At 41.6% G+C, this 16,583-nt stretch overlaps 1 protein-coding gene across 12 annotated transcripts in view; it reads right to left on the reverse strand.

The window, feature by feature from the left end:
* The window catches only part of DOCK7 (dedicator of cytokinesis 7), a 157,008-nt gene extending 140,708 nt beyond the window's left edge, over positions 1–16,300 (reverse strand). For all 12 annotated transcript variants that reach the window (XR_013544958.1, XR_013544959.1, XM_072997730.2 and 9 more), the window contains exon 1: positions 16,146–16,300. Coding sequence is in view for 10 of the 12 variants with exons in the window: in XM_072997730.2 (XP_072853831.1) it covers positions 16,146–16,183 (38 nt within the window). In the remaining 2 variants the exon portion in view is untranslated. The remainder of the gene's footprint in view (positions 1–16,145) is intronic.
* Positions 16,301–16,583: the final 283 nt, after the last annotated feature.

Here is a 16,583-nt window from a genome sequence, read left to right on the forward strand (position 1 = left end):
ATGGAGATAAATAAGAGAAAAAGAAACATGTTTACAACACCAGAACCAGAGGTCATCCTCCCAACAAGCGATTAGTGACAGAAAAATGTCCCTGACCAGGATTCTTTTGCATAGCTCTGCCTATGTAACAGGAGTGATGTCGCCAGCAGCATCAAATTGCAGCTAATTATAGAATTCCTTTTTCAGTTTCGAGGTGCATGGGACTTCACAAAATTGCATATGAGTTCTGTGTACCCCAAAACCGAAAAAGGAACTCTCTATATGGTGGAAATCTGTCTGCCCAAGTGACATCACTTCTGCTGCACAGGCAGAGTTACACAACAGGATCATGGCCACTTTTCCCACATGTAAGCCTATGAAATTGTTATTGAATCTAGCCATGACTTTTTCCTCAAATAGATTCAAAAGAAACCTGACAAATTCTATGAGGGTTGTGATTGCAATGGCTAAGAGCTGGAGTAATGGCTAAGAGACAGAGCTAAATTCTCAGTGTGAGTTTCAGTTCTCTCAGGAGCAAGCTAGCAGTTTCAGTTAGCTATCAGCCTCAATCCTCCAAATCTTCCAATCCTGCCCAGTCCACTATGGTGGATAATAGGGCTTGGAAAAGTTACTGTACAGTAAGACCCCCTTATCTATGGGATCAATATCCACTGAGTCACTTATCCATTATCTGAAAATATTAAAAATATTAAAAGAAAAAAGGAAAAAATCCTGATTTTTTTCACATGCATTACCAGAACTGGTCACTAAAGGGAGCCAGAGACCGTGCTATGAAGACTTATTAGTGAAGAATACATAGCATGTCTAGCCCACCCTCTAGTGGCCAGTTCTAGTTTTTTCCTTTTACCATGCTATATTATTATTACTATTACTATTACTATTACTATTACTATTACTATTACTATTACTATTACTATTACTATTACTATTACTATTGTTGTTGTTGTTGTTGTTGTTGTTGTTGTTGTTTATTTATTTATATCCCGCCTATCTAGTCAACTTCACTGTTATCCATGGTTTTCAGTATCCACAAGTGGCTTAGGAATCGCCAAGGGATATGGGGATCCCACTGTACTTCCCAGTCAAATTGTTCCAACTCACAGCTAGAGACTAAAGCCACAATGCTAATCTTAATGTTAGGACAAGCACAAAGGGTGAGAAAACATGAACCATGGTCTCACTGTTTGTGAAAACTGGCTCTCTGTATGTTTCAATAGCAAAACCTAGGGTGGTGATAAAACAGACCCCTTTCTTTTCTGGTTATAATCCAAAGTACACGGTTATACAAACGGCATAGGATCTTTTTATGAAACCAATAATCATATAAGCAAATTAATGGTCTAATTGGTAATCCAAACTAGAGTACAGTTGTGCCTCGCAAGACTATTTTAATTCGTTCCGCAAAAATCGTTGTCTGGTCAATATGACCAGATAGGCGAGGTATAAATGGAATAAATAAATAAATAAATTGTGAAAAAATCATATTGCGAGGTTCCCTATGCATCGGTCTCAAAAAAAAGTCTTGCAAACCATGGGTCTCAAAAAAAAAGTCTTGTGAAGCACGGTCATAGAAAAAAAAGTCTTGCAAGGCATCATAGTGATCGCAAAAACCAATCAGAGTGGTCTTAACCGACTAGATAGGCGGGATATAAATAAATAAATAAATAAATAAATAAATAAATAAATAAATAAATAAATCATCTTGCGGGTTTTTCTTCCCACGAGGCAATCGTCTAGCAAGGCACCACTGTAGACACATCGAACCATCTGTTAAATTGTGAGTCAACGCTTATATGAATCTCATTGAGTCAACAGACCTTCTGCAGTTGGGACGACTTCGATGTTGTTGTTTAGTCGTGTCCGGAACTTCTACATTTATTTATTTATTTTAAGTTTTTTACCCCACCTTTTTCCTTAAAAGGACCCAAGGCAGTTGATTATATGCACTCAGACCAAGGTCTGCGGGACAAATTTCTGAAGGAACATCAGTAGGACCAGAGTGCAAGAACTCTGTACATGTTTCTTTTCAGTGCTTAAACCAAACAATAACATCTGTGGCATTATCCAATGTGTATGTGGCTCTCTGTAACTCTTCAAGCAATCAGGACTGATCTCAAGTTAGAATTTCTTTCACTAGAGGAAGTTCATTAAAAAGGCAAACAAAACGTACTCTTTAACATGAATACTCTGCAATAATCTTAAAGATAAAACAAAAACAAAAATGCTAAGTGTTCCTGGTATCAGAATCTTCAAAAGCAATGGAAATTTTACAGGAAATCAAGAGTTTTCATTAGGGAAGGTTACTGGTTAAACACTAAAGCATGTGGTTATGCAAACGTTACTCTCTGATAAGATCTACTTATGAAACCAAGAGATCATATGATCGAATTAACAGCTGACAATTAGGCCGATATGGATTGTGTTGCACAAAGATCTGGGAGGTTCTTATTTAAATTATCACTGAGCCACGAAAATCCCTGGGTAACTTTCAGCCAGTCACACTCACTCAGTCTGACATAACTCTCAGGGCTATGGTGCAGATCAGAGTGGGTAAAAATCAATGTTTTTTAAAAAAAATCAAATTGATTTAAATCACAATTTTAATAATGATTTAATTTTTTAAAAAAATCAATGTTTTTATTTAAATCATTAAAGATCTGATTTTTTTTGATTAAAATTGTAATTTAAATCAATTTGATTTTTAAAAATTCTTGATTTAGATGAATTTGAGTTAACTCAGTCACTCTAGTGCAGATAACAGTAGGGGGAGCCACATCTTCTTACTTTACCTCACTAGGAGAAAGAGAGGATATGCATGTAACAAATAATTAAGTTATGAAAGGTAATCACCAGAATTCTCACCCATGTGATTTGTCAAAGTTGATGAATCACAAATTACAAATTTGTGATTTTTCTTCTGATGACTTGACAAATTGATTTGTGAGTTTGTTTTTTTTTTTACTTTAAAACCCTATAAAATGTCCCTCAAGCACCTAGAGGTGCCAAATTCACAGGGAAGCTTCCCCTGACTCTCCGATACAAGCCCTCCAAATCTGGTGAAGTTTGATTTTCGGACATCCGAATTATACACCCACAAGGAAGGCCTCCCCAGGAAAGTCCCCCCAGGCACCTAAAGACAGCAAAATCGAAGAGCAGCTTCTACTGACTCTTCTCTAAAATCCCTCCAGGACTGGGTTTCAGACATCCAAGTTAGACACCCACAAAGTGCTCCCCCCCAGGAAAGTGCTCTTTAGCAGCTGGCTTGGGAAAATCTATTCTTCACCAAACTTGGAGGAATTGTAGAGGAGATTCAGTAGAAGCTTCTCTGTTATTTTGGGGGGGGGGGGGCTCTCTGTGGTTGTATAACTGAGACATCTGAAACCAATCTTCACCAACCCTGGAGAGACTGTAGAGGAGGAAGCTTTCCTGCACTTTTGGTGCGTCTAGGTGCCTATGGACTGTTTTATGGGAAAACAAATTGACAAATCAAAATCACTAAAAAAAATCATTGATTTGGATTCATCAATTAGCAATTTTTGACAAAGTTGATGATTCGTGTTTTTTTTTATTTTGTGTCCATCTCTAGACAGGATGGCCTACTAGAGAACTTGAGAGTCTGTAAAAGGTTATAGCATGCCTTCCAATTCTCAGAAACGGCCCTTTCATTTTTAGAAAGATTATTTTGCTGCTTATTTTTGTGTATAAATGCAAATATTTCCAAAGAAACTTCCACTTTCTTTTGAATGTTTACCATAACGATTGCTCAGCTTTGTTATGCTAAAGTACTGTATATTCAACACTTAGGGTGCCCATAAACCTTGTGGGAAACCCCTAAGCCAGCAGCTATTTAAAGACTAATAACGATTCTTTTCTTTTTGAACTACTGTATAAAGAAGTCAGGAAAAACCAAGGGAAGTTAAGCACTTCATCTGTCTTTCTCATAGCTTTTACTTTAAATCAGAAATGCAGTTTTTGATCCTGTGAAGGGTATTTTCTTCCACTTGCTGCCATGTGGTCATCATCCCAAGTGGTTTTGTAGTATTTCTAATGTTAACAAACAGCATCAGAATGATCTGTGGGGAAACAGCAACCACACCAATGGCATATTTATGGTGTTCTCACTGGTTACTTGACAAAAACTATACTTTCTTCTCTTGAACATCTGCTAAAATGGATATGTTGGCTGAAATGCTGTTGTAAAACACAATGTAAGCAATATTAAGCTATGCAACCAGTTTCAGAAAATCACAGCACAACAGAAGTACTAATCATGAACCACTTCTGTATTTATGCCACATACCCGCTGCACATAATTGTGCAATCAAATTGTGCAACGTTAACTGTCTAGACATAACATTCAGAACATTTATGAAGCCATAACTTCACATTATGTGAAGACAAACAGGATTTCATCCATTATATGTTAAAAGCTCTTTTTATCTTCTCTAAGAGGAACACATAAAAATTATGTTATGACCAAACCAAAGAGAGACACAGCCATGTGATCCTTGTGCAAAAGGTACTAGAAAGGTGTAGAATCCAAATGCACAGAAGCATGGTCCATGTGCAAAATGTACATAGCCAGAAGCTATCAGCTATCCCTTTTTATGGATTTATTTATTATTGTTATTTATAATACATCTATCAAAGTGTTGTACAACCATTTTTAAATAAAACTAATCCAATGGGTTTTTTTTAAAAAAAGCAGCAAATTTTCTCTATAAAGACAAATAATAATGACACAAAATCAGAAGAGTAAGAACAATACAAAAGCCAATATAAAATGCTGCATAACCAAAGAGCTAAAAAAAAACCTCTTAACCTCTAAGAGTGTAGGTTTTTTTCTGAGAAAGGCTCAATACTTATCAACACCCCCTCGTAGGTTTCTTTCTGCTTCTCTTGTCCCCATGCCGTAACTAAGAAAAAATTCAAAATGTTTAGCATCCAATTTAAATGAACCCTTACCTTAATCTTGTAAACCTGAATTAACTATTGTTAATCATAACTATACTTGATTGAAACTACCTGACTTCAAACCATTGTTTAAGAAGCTGGCTCAGTAAACTATAGTTACGGGTTACTACAGTTCACAGATCGAATGGCACACAAATAGCAGATAATGGAAACTGACGTTTCTAGTCCCCTGGTAGCTACACCGAAAGAGAAGTGGGGAAGAATAGAGTGTGCAAGCAGTGGGTTTTTGTCATAGCTGTAAACTATGGTCTACAGGCACATCTCAGAGCAGCCTTAGTGATCTGCCATTGTTGTGGATCCTGAGTTTGAAGTGCTTGTGTTTATTTAAAATACTTTTTGGGTTGTATTGTTGCCTTTCTAAAAATTAATTTGGAACTTTTTTTACAGTACATGTTTAGTGCCTTACGAGATTGTGTACCAGCTATGATGCATTCAAGACACCTGGAATCATATGAGATTCTTCTGGAAATCTATGACAAAGAAATTATGGATGTTTTAAGTAAGGAGATATTGTAAGTATTGCATTTACTTGGTACGAAAGTTATTAAGAGTGTCTATTAAAATCTGCTGTTGAAATTGTTGTGTGATATACATATAGAACATATATACTATTCTTGTAGCTATTGCTACAAATAAGAAAAAGAATCCTTCACTTTATACAATGTCCTGTAGAGGCAGTCCCAAAACCAGCAAAATCAGGGAATTGGACAGGAGATTGCATTTGTCTTCATGTGGAAGGGATTGTCACTCTGTAAAGGACCAATTCCTTTACTCACAATATAAGACAACTTCACTGGACCATATACTCTAGTGTTTGTGACACTGGCTGGTAGCAACTCTCTAGATTTCCAGAAAAGAAGGTATCCGGTACCAGACGAAAATGCCAAGGACTGCACCCAGGGCATTTTTTATACAAAGCTTTTTCTTCTACTACTGAGTAACCACTGCAAAGGTACTACAAGTGCTTGTCATATCCAGAAAACATCACAAGTAGAATACCATCCAGTGGTAAAGGTCACTCTGGATATACCTCTGTTTCTCAATACTCTTCTTAAACTGTGTTTTCCACAATTGTATACAATATTCCAGATGAGGTCAGGCCAAAACAGAATAGGGTGGTACGTCCTCTTCTCAATATGGTGCCAGAGGAGAGCTTTGGTCCATGGACCATCAGAAAGACAAACAAATGGGTCCTAGAGCAAATCAACCTTGAGTTCTCTCTCTCTCTCTAGAAGCAAAAAAGTAATAATGATGAAACTGGGGCTGTCTTGCTTCATAACAAGACAGTAATTTTAATTTATAAGAAAATCTGAAGGCAGTAAAGAAAAAGTAAGGCCAATTATGACATGGATTGGCTGAATAAAGAGAGCCATGGCTTTGCATGTGCAAGAGCTGAAGAGGGCTGTTAACTATAGCAATTTTGGAGGTCCCGCCTTTACAGTGGTGCCTCGCATCACGATGTTAATTCGTTCCAGTGAAATCGTTGTAGAACGAAAACATTGTGATGCGATTTTAAAAAGCCCATAGAAACGCATTAAAACCAGATTAATGCGTTCCTGGGGGCTTCATACTCACCTCCATAGCGCGGCCATTTTCGCTGCCTGTGCAGCGAGGAATCCGTGCGAAAACACAGCAGGCGGCCATTTTGAAACCGCCAATCAGCTGTTTAAAAAAATCATCGCTTTGCGATGATCGGTTCCCAAAGCAGGAAACCGATCATCGCAAAGCGAAATTCAACCACAGGGAACATCATTTTGTGATTGCAAAAAGTTCGTCGTGATGCGATTTCATCGTCAAACGGAGCGCCCGTCTTGCGGAGCACCACTGTATACGGTTGCCATCAGAGGTGAGTTCATGGCACATAACAGAGAAGTCGCAATCATTCTTCTGTTAATGCAGCCTAGAACGGCATTACCATTTTCCCTGCCATATCACACCTCTGACTCATATTTCGCTTGTGATCTCCTATGACCCTTAGATCTTTTTCACGTATACCACTGCCAAGTCAGTTGGTGCCATCCCCCATTTTCCCATCTGATCCCCCCCTGCTTAATGCAGAACTTTAGCAATCCCCCTTATTGCTTCTTCTCCTTGTATCAACCAAGTGTGGGAAAGTATACAGAAATTCTAGTATAGTAAAAACATCATGGCCACCTGGTTTACTTCCACATTCTAAAACAGTTGGTAAGAAGATGCTCTGGTTTAGTATTTGATCCTAATTGAGAATTTCCTGTTATTTTTCCTACATGGATAGTGAGATTAATTTTGAAAGCTGGCCTCCAGAAGAACTGTTCTTACAGGGAGGAAGAAACTAAGCCTGAGTCAACGTTACAGGTGGAGGAGGAGACAGTTTGCCTTTAAAAGCATTTGAAGACTATTAATAAAATGTGTGGTTGCTCTTTTTACTATGATGCACATATTCATTTCTGACAATTCACTGGCGATAACAAAAAATGAAGACTCTGGAGTTAATTTAGGAACTGCTGCCATGATGCAACCACAAGCCGCACACTGACAATCCTTTACCTAGGGAAGCTGTGACTTTTAGCATTGTCAAAGTATGAGCAATCAGGTTTCAAAGATTGCACAAGGTGGTGGAGGGGCGATTAACAGCATGTTTTTACCACATTTGTTCAAAGAAATCATTATACTGTAATACACTATACTGCTTTAGGAAAATACTTCTTGCATCTTTCATGCAGTCAGTAATTTAGAAGAAGGCAGTGGAATGCAAATTACTGTATATTCAACACGCTGATCAATTCAAGTGCAGTTAAGAATGTTTAGAATGGAAATGTTGCTGATGAAAGACCCTTATAATACTCAAATCTACAGTGGACCCTCGACTTACAGACGGCTCCACTTACAGACTTTTCAAGTTACAGACTTCTCTGGCTGCAAAATTTAGGTTCGACTTGCAGCTGGAGAATCGACCTACAGACCAGGAAAAAAACCCAAAATGGAACAAAAACGGAACAAAAACGGCCGGTTACGGATTAATCATTTTCAATGCATTGTAGGTCAATGGAGACTCAACCTACAGACTTTTCGACCTACAGCCACCGTTCCGATACGGATTAATTCCGTAAGTAGAGGGTCCACTGTACACTGGTAAAAACTGGTTCAAAATTCCTTGATATACATTCAACCATTTTTTAATTTTGCTGAAAGTTACCCGCAGGTCTTAGAATAGAGAATTTCCTAATAGCGATAAGCCATTATACAGAAGAGAGACCCAAGGCTCCCCACAATATCACAGCTATGACTTCAGAGCAGCTGAGCCAATAGCACATAGAGAACACTTGGCACCCCAAGCCGGTTGTCTCCAAATTATGCTTTCCACAGATCCTCTGTGCAGGATGTGACTTGCAAACATGTTAGATGAAATCTGGCACTACGTAATTGGTAGAAGGGAAAATATCAGCTGACCGGGTTGCCAAGAAAGAACTGAGGCTTTGCATGCAGTCATCTATGAAAAATTACTTCCAGACTACAGTGAAATACTATAGAAAAAAAGGAAGGTCAGAAAGTTCATGGTTTGTACTCTGGATAATTTTGAAAATCTATTAGAACTGGATTCAAACAACAATCTGATTGTACTTTAGGATTTATCTAAAGCACTTTGTGCAACAGTTTGATAGTCTGGCAACAGCAGCTGTCACCGTGTGAAAAAAAAATATGAGAATATAAATGGCTTGCTTGGAGTCTTTGAATTCCAACTTCTGAACCACCAGGATTACAGGAACATGGGGAAAATTACCTTGCCTTGCAAATGAATTGTTTTGGAAAACCGGCAGTTTAATAAACAGTTTTCACCAGGAACCTACATGTATTAAAACAGAAATCACGTTTAAGGACAGTGCTCCAATGGTGCAAAGCTATGATAGAAAAGGTCCTTTTTTTTTTTTGCCACTCACACAGTGGACAAAGATAAGACACCTGGAAGCAGAATAGGTGCCTTTAGCTGATGCTCTTGAAATAACTGTGAGGATTCAGCTTTAGGCTCCTCAGTAGATTTTTGTTGCTTCAAAACAGGTGAAAGATTTATTGGTGCATTTAACAATAAACAAGTGTCTGTGACATGGTTATGAGTCTTTTCTCCGTCTACCAACGGGTCCGGAAGGGGTCTCCAATCTTTCAAGAGGAATGGGTTGCCATAACTATTGTTTCACCATCCCAGTAAATCAGCAGGGTCCTAGTATTTCACAGTCTGCCCCGTTGAACCTTCCAGCAAGGGCACGGTCTCGTCATCCCAGTCGCCATTCCACCTCGGAGTCTCGATCCTCCCACAGCCCTCCCTGTAGTTCTTCCTCCTCATATTCTCCATTCTAGCCTCTCTCTACTTTCTCTCTCTACTCTTTCCTTCTCTTCTCTCAACCTCCTCCTCCACTCTCTCGCCTCGGCTTCTCCCCAATAAGGTCTGGGGGGAATCTCCCTTCTTCTTCTGTAATCTGCCTCCTCTTTAGGCACTCTCAGCCTCTCCCATAATCCTGTCCAGGGATCCTCCATCCACACCCATTCCCAGCCTCTCCTTCCTTTTTTCCTCCCATGTTCCTGCCTCAAACTCCACCCTCTTCTTCCCACCTTTTCCTCCTGGACCTCTCTCATTGTCACACCCTGCAAGTTTTCAGTCAACTCCTCTATTTCTGTCCTTTGCTGAGCTTCTGCCACAGGTTCTGGTGCTGGCTGGGGACTCTACTTATTCTTGTTGTGGGGGAGGGACAGCTCTCCAACGGGTTGGGCATCCCTCTCGCCTTCTGTCTCACAATAACTCAACTTAGAAATATTCATTACAACTCCTAGAATCCATATGGTTGGGTATTCTGAGAGTTGTCGTCAAAAATGACACTGTTGCAAGCTTTGACGCAAGAGAAGATTTGTGCTGAGAAGCACAGATATCCCTTGTCACCTTATAGTGCAGCAGCAGACAAGGGCCACGGGTCAAGTGGACAATATTCAAGGCCACAGCAGTTCCACCTAATGAAAGTGAAACCTGCTTGAAGACCATTTAACAGTTTTGTAATCCCTTTTCGGTTTTCTTGTCACTGTTCAGTTGGTTGGCTCTGTTTGCAGATTAAAGACAAACCTCCTCGAGCAGAAATGACAATTATTTTATCATTATTTTTTCCAATGGGAAGAGGCATCAGAACTAGAGGGCTCGGGGGGTAGAAAAATGCCCCTTGGGAATCATACATGGTCTGTAAACCACAGGTTTGCTAGTCCTGTTATAATTATATATACCTGTCAACAACAGTTTTCTGTCAATGTGTGGTCCAGCTTTATCCATTCCAAGTGTATGCAAAAAACATTAGTACCAGATTCTTACTTTCCCTTTGCCAGTCTGCTTGTGACCACCTAGATCAGGAGTGGGCAGTTAATTTCTATAGGGGGGGCACATGAAAAATCTGAACTGTGTTCGGGGGCCGAACCAACTTTATTTAAAATAAAATGAAACAGTTATGTTATGATTTTTTATTTTAAACTTGTTAATCTTCACAAATACTAAAGAGGCTTTTTGCGGTATGTTAAAGATTAGCAACTGATCAACTTTTGATGTTCAAAACTGTCCACGTGCCAGACAGGAGCGGCTCGCGGGCCGTATGTGCTCTCGGGCCACACTTTGCCCAGGTCTGACCTAGATGAATACAGAACTTCAATCCAGTTACCTGAAAACTAATTATTCCAGTGATTACAAGGTGGCACAAAGTTACACAAAAAAGGGCCGGCAGTATCTAAAACTGGGGAGAAGAGACCTCACTAACAAAGTCAAGGAACTTTTTATCAAAAGTCTGTGGCTCCACTGAAACGGCATAATCCCCAAGGAGGACTAGAAGGGGACACACAGAACCGTATCCCAACTGGCTGTTTCTTGAACAAAAGGGCTCTTTCTACATCCAGAGCTCAGGAACAGGAGGTCTAGTGGAGGCCCTCTCCTTAAAGAAAGGGCAGGATGGGGAACCTTGGCTATTTCCCTTTCCACTGCCTGCTTACTGCTTCCGCCCATCTTCCATAGTAGCTTTGCGAGACATGCAGAAACTGCAGGGAGAAGAAGGAATCAAGATGATCACTTTCTCAACCCCATTTTATGAGTTGAAATCTGCTTAATGTTACTCTTGATCCATTTTAGTATGCCAGTTAAAGCATTTCAACTAATAAAACAGGAGACCTTTTCAACTAGAATTTTAACTGCATTCTGTCTTATTGTTCAAGGTTATCTGTCGGGTTATGACAGAGAGACACCTTGAAGATCAAATTATCAGAAAAAAATGTTTATAGAATTGTATGGGCAATAACAGATCACACACATAGAATTGGTCGTTTAGCCAAATGGCTGCTACCACTTAATTATTTCCCAGAATTATGTAACTCGGTTTCATACAAGTTAGGTGCCTCCAGCCTGTCTACAAACTGGGATAATGCAAACTTACTTAAGCCCAAGGGTCATTATTGGCTTGACGTACACACATAATACAAACCACACTTTTCAAGCTATGCTACTACAATAAAGCATGGCAGCCAGTATTCTACTGAGCTTCCTCTGCACGGAAAGGTCCCCAGTACAATATCACACAACTGTGCTGCTGAATAAGAGGGGATGTCCATGGGGGAAAAAAAAACACCCCCACCTGCCAATGGAAATACTTGCACTAGCATCATAGTCTCACATTATAAGACTGGAGGGAGTTCCCACTCAGTAGAAGCTCAACAAAATACTGGCCAGAAAATCTTGGACTCAAATGGCACCTTCTGTTCTCCTCCTCCTTCACATCACTATGAGGAAACAATCATACCTCTTTAGTTTTAAACTACTGTATGTATAATTCCTTTATGATACACAAACGTCTAGGGAACACTAGTTTGTTTAAACTAAAGATACAAAGAACAAATCAGGTCAAAACCAAGGTTTCATATCCTGTCTTTTACCCAAAGCTAATATGCCTCCCTTATAAAGTTTGAAAACCACAAAATCTCCATTAGTACAGTGGTCTCCAACCTTTTTAACAACTGCATGTGCAAAGGGGGTGCGTACTCATGTGGGGCGCATGCGCAAAGGAGCAGGGGCGCTCGCACAGGCATACAGACACTCGTTAGCATTGCGAAGGGCAGGAGCATGAGGGGCAGTCGTGCACATGCACAAATAGGTGGGGTGTGTGCATGCTCATGTGCATGCGCAAAGTGACTGTGCAGGGGGAGGGCGTGCGAGGGAGTGGGATATCTGTCTCCGTGGTCCAGTCCGGCCCAGGCCACGGACCGGCACCAGGCCGCAGATTGGGGGGTTGGGGAAGCCCTGCTTTAGTACCTTTAAACATTAACAAAAAATGAAGTTTACTAGATTAGTTAAAGCTACACTTGATGAAGGGGACTCTAGTTTGTTTTAGCCGACAAATGTGCCAGCCTGAAGGTGCTACAAAACTACATTCATTGTTTTTTCTGCAATAGGCTAGCACGGCTGACCCTCTGGAAGTTGCCACGTATGGAAATGCATTGCTATGGAGTGCAACACACACACACACACACACACACACACACACACACACACACACACACACACACACACACACACACACACACACACACACACACACACACACACACACACACACACACACATCAAGACAGCTTTCTTAGAGGTTCATTACTGAACACTACAAATGATCCCCCAACTAGAGCATTTCTTTGTACCATAAGACTCTATTTATTTATTTAAAATATTTTTACCCAGCCTTTCTCCTTGAAAACAACCCAAAGCAGCTTATAACAATGAAAGACGATATGTTCTAATACTACTCTGATCCAACCACCACCACGACCAACTAGCAACCAATACAGTAGCACCCTGGTTTACAAACATCTCAGTTAATGTACCGGTAATTTTTGGTTTACAAACGAAAATCCACTGAAAATAATGTGTGTTATTTTTTTTGGGGGGGGGGGTTCGGTTTGCAAAGAAAATTTCCCCAGGATGCATTGTGCCTGGAGGTTTGTAGCGACACCCCTGTTCCTATGGCAAGCTGCGTTTTGGTTTACGATTTTTTCGTCCCGTAGAAAGCATTAAGTTTGTAAACCGAGGTATACCTATAATCAAATACAGACCTCCTCTTCCAGCTCAGTTTCCTTTCCTCTACAATAAAATCAGTAACTAGAGAAAGACTGACCTTCTTCCCCTCACTTTTCGTTTGGAGTAGACCTCTCCCACGAATAGACTCAGTCAATGCTGCTACAGCTTGCCACTCAAAAAGAGTGAAAGCAACATTCTTCTTGCTGCCATCTTCTGAATAGCGACAACTGAACAGGCCAGTGCTGGGTCACAGTGATGTGACCACTACTTGAGAAAAAGTACAAAGGGCACAGTCCAGGGCATTTGATCAATCTGCTCAATGCTCTGCCAAACAGAACCCATTCTTTAAATTAACTGGTGGGTAAAGGGAGAAGTCTCTGCTGAAACAATCGTATTAATGTATACTCAGAAGGATGTCCCATTGATTTCAGTGAGACTTACTTTCTGATACATATAGATAAGACTGTAGCCTGTAACCTCCGGACTTCAAAGATCAGTGGTCGTTTTCTAGTTTCCAGGAGTTGCTCCAAGCATAGATGGATTTAAACGGGAATCCCTTTGATTCCGATGGAACGTATTTCGCACAATAGAACGCACCTTCAGTATTCAGCTGCTTTCGCCACACTGCTTAGGACAGTGCTGACATGACTGCAGTCAAAACAAAGGGAATGTAAACCTGAAATGCCAGCATACTTTGGGCATTTCTGAGAAATACAGAAATATTCAAAAACATTGGCCAGGATTCTATTAGTGTTTACATATGATCTTTATAACTTGCAAAGGCCAGTTGGGGTCAAATGATGAGAACCCAAGTTGTGTTTCTGTTGTGTGCCTGGTCCATACACCAATTAAGACAACCGAGGTGCATCTTGGGACCTTGTCAATTGACTGTAAGCAACACAGCAAGTTATTGAAACCTTACAGGATTTGGGCCATTAAGAGGGGGTAGGAAGAGCAGTAGAAAAAGGATAAGTGCATTCCCCTCCTGCTCCTGCAGTTTAAGGAAGACTGAATATCCTCAGTAGCTACAGAAGGCTGAGCTGGAAATTAAAACAGTGGAGCAAGAGAAAATGAATGGGAGGGCCTACCCTAAAAGAAGGCTTGGTTGTTTGGTAGGCTGGCTAGAAACAGGAGCAATCTAGACTGCAACTTCTTGTCTGTTTGTTTGCAGGTCCCACTTCTATACAGTAATTCTATTACTGTCTCATAGGAAAAAAATGTGAGAGAGAGCATGGCAGAATATCATAATCTTTTAATCTGGTATTATTAACACCTTTTTGGTCATGATCTGAAAAACCAAGAGTATACATTACCAAAGTCAGACACAAACTACATGTATGCACAAAACATTATTGTCTGTTTATCCTATTTAACTAAAACAAATTTAATAGAAAGTGAGTCCCACTAGCATGATGAGACTTGTATTCAACTAAATGTGCTCAGAAACACACTGTAATCCCTTCAAGGAAACAAAGGTGGAACATCTCAAATTTTGGGGGTTAATACCTTGTAGAAGTTCTACAACAAATGGCAGTGGCTTTTCTGAGAAAACATACTGTGGGGAGAGCGGGGTTTTTTCATCAAAATGATATGTAAGAGTGGTCAATACTCCCAAAGAAAAGGCAACAAGAATATTTTTGCTTGCTAAACAATGAGAATATTCCAGTTAAAGCCATTTTTAAAGAAAAGTTATTTATGAAAAGAGATAAATAAATATATAAATAATACAGAATCTGGAACTTATCCTAGAAGACTAGACACACACACACAAACACACCCATTTCATATGCTAAGGAAAGGCGTTCCTTCCCATTACTGGGAAGAAAGAAGGGGAGTGACACTGTAGGAGAGGAACAGCACAACAGCTGGGAGTAGACATGCCAGGGAGTAAAGAATTTCTTCAGATCTGGCAGTTCACCCAAATGCCACCTTTGTGTCTCCTGCCCATCTTAGTTCACAGACTGAGAAGGGAGAGGAACCTGACATATTGTAAACACAGGACATAATGTGGCTTTTCTACGTAAACAAGAATCCACACCCAGATTCTTCTTGCCATACAATGCATCCAACCTTCCATCTAGAAGCCTACTTAACAGCACACCTACACACAGAGAGACACCATCTCATAAGGACAAAGGTAAAAGCACAACACAACTCAGCCTCACAGAAAGAACAGCACAGAAGGTCAGAACCACAGGAATACAGAAAGTGCAGCTTAGAACCGAGCAAATCCCAAACATGAGGTTGGGTGTCATCCTGCCCACCCCCCACCCCGGCGGCAATGCACAGATCCCAAGAACAAAGCATCACAAAGGAGGCCTACGTGCACAGGCCAAGCACCTGCACGCCATGCCACAAATGGGATGAGAAAAACCTCAAATGGATAACCATCTGAGCTTTAACTTAGAAGTGACACACGAATAAGCCATACACATATATGCAAGCACATGCTTGCCAAATGAGCCCATGCCCAGAAAACTGAATACAAAGAATACAGTACAGTACTTGGTAGGGACTCACAAACACAATGCATTCCAGCCCCAGAGTTATAAAGCCCTAAGGTTTCACAAAGACCCACAATGGTGGGAGCCTAACCCCACAGGGGACACCCACATTCCGGGAAGAGGATCCAGAAGGCACCCCGCCCCCTCGCTAGAGACCAGCGGGGTCTCGCAGTCACACAAGATGCCCGAAGATCTGGGTCACACAAAAGCAGCCGCGGCAGCACCAACCCACGGTCTAGAAGCGACCACACACGGCTCCCCACACCCACGTCGAGGCTGGCCCACAGGGACATGCAAGAGACAGAAAGAAGGGAGGGGTGGGACTCTTGGCTAGATCCGGCTCCCGCAAAATCGCCACATTAAAAACACACACACACACACACACGCAAGCTACCTCCCCCCCCACCATCAATCACATCAAGTCTCCAGCAGAATCCAACACACACACACACGCACGCACCCGGGAGCCTGGGGCGCGGGCAGATCACCTCCTGGCCCCTGCTAGGCCCCTGGCGCGCCTTCGCCCTATGGACACAAGTTCAGGCTCTTGCGCGGGGAACTCGCCCTCCCCGCAGCCCTCGCCGCCGGCCCCTTGGGGGCTCTTTTACCTGCTGATCTTCTGGGCAAAGGCGCGGCGCTCGGCCATGGCTGCTCCTCAGGATCGAGAAGCCAAAGCGGGCCGGGCTGGGGGGGGGGGGGCAGGGAGAAAGAGAAAGAGGGCGCTTCTCGCCTTTCTCGCCGCCGCCGCCTCCGGAGAAACCCAGGCAAAAGGAGCCCAGGAATGGGTGCCGTAATGCTCATGAATGGCACGCACCCAAAAGTCGTGCGTGGCGCCTACCCACCCACTCGCCGGCACAATGCCCGTTCTCCCGCCTCCTCTTCTAATGCGGTGTGCTTTTTTTGTGGGTGGGAAGGGAAGAGAGCGGCGAGAAGGAAAAGGAATGCGTCTCTCCTAGGAGATATATGGCCCGGTTGAGGCTGGTTAACTAGCTGCTTAGACGGAGCTGGGGGAGGGGGGCTTAAGCCGGAGGGACTGTTCCCCCCCT

The sequence above is a fragment of the Pogona vitticeps genome, chromosome 4 (assembly GCF_051106095.1).
Source record: "Pogona vitticeps strain Pit_001003342236 chromosome 4, PviZW2.1, whole genome shotgun sequence".
Lineage (NCBI taxonomy): Eukaryota > Metazoa > Chordata > Lepidosauria > Squamata > Agamidae > Pogona > Pogona vitticeps.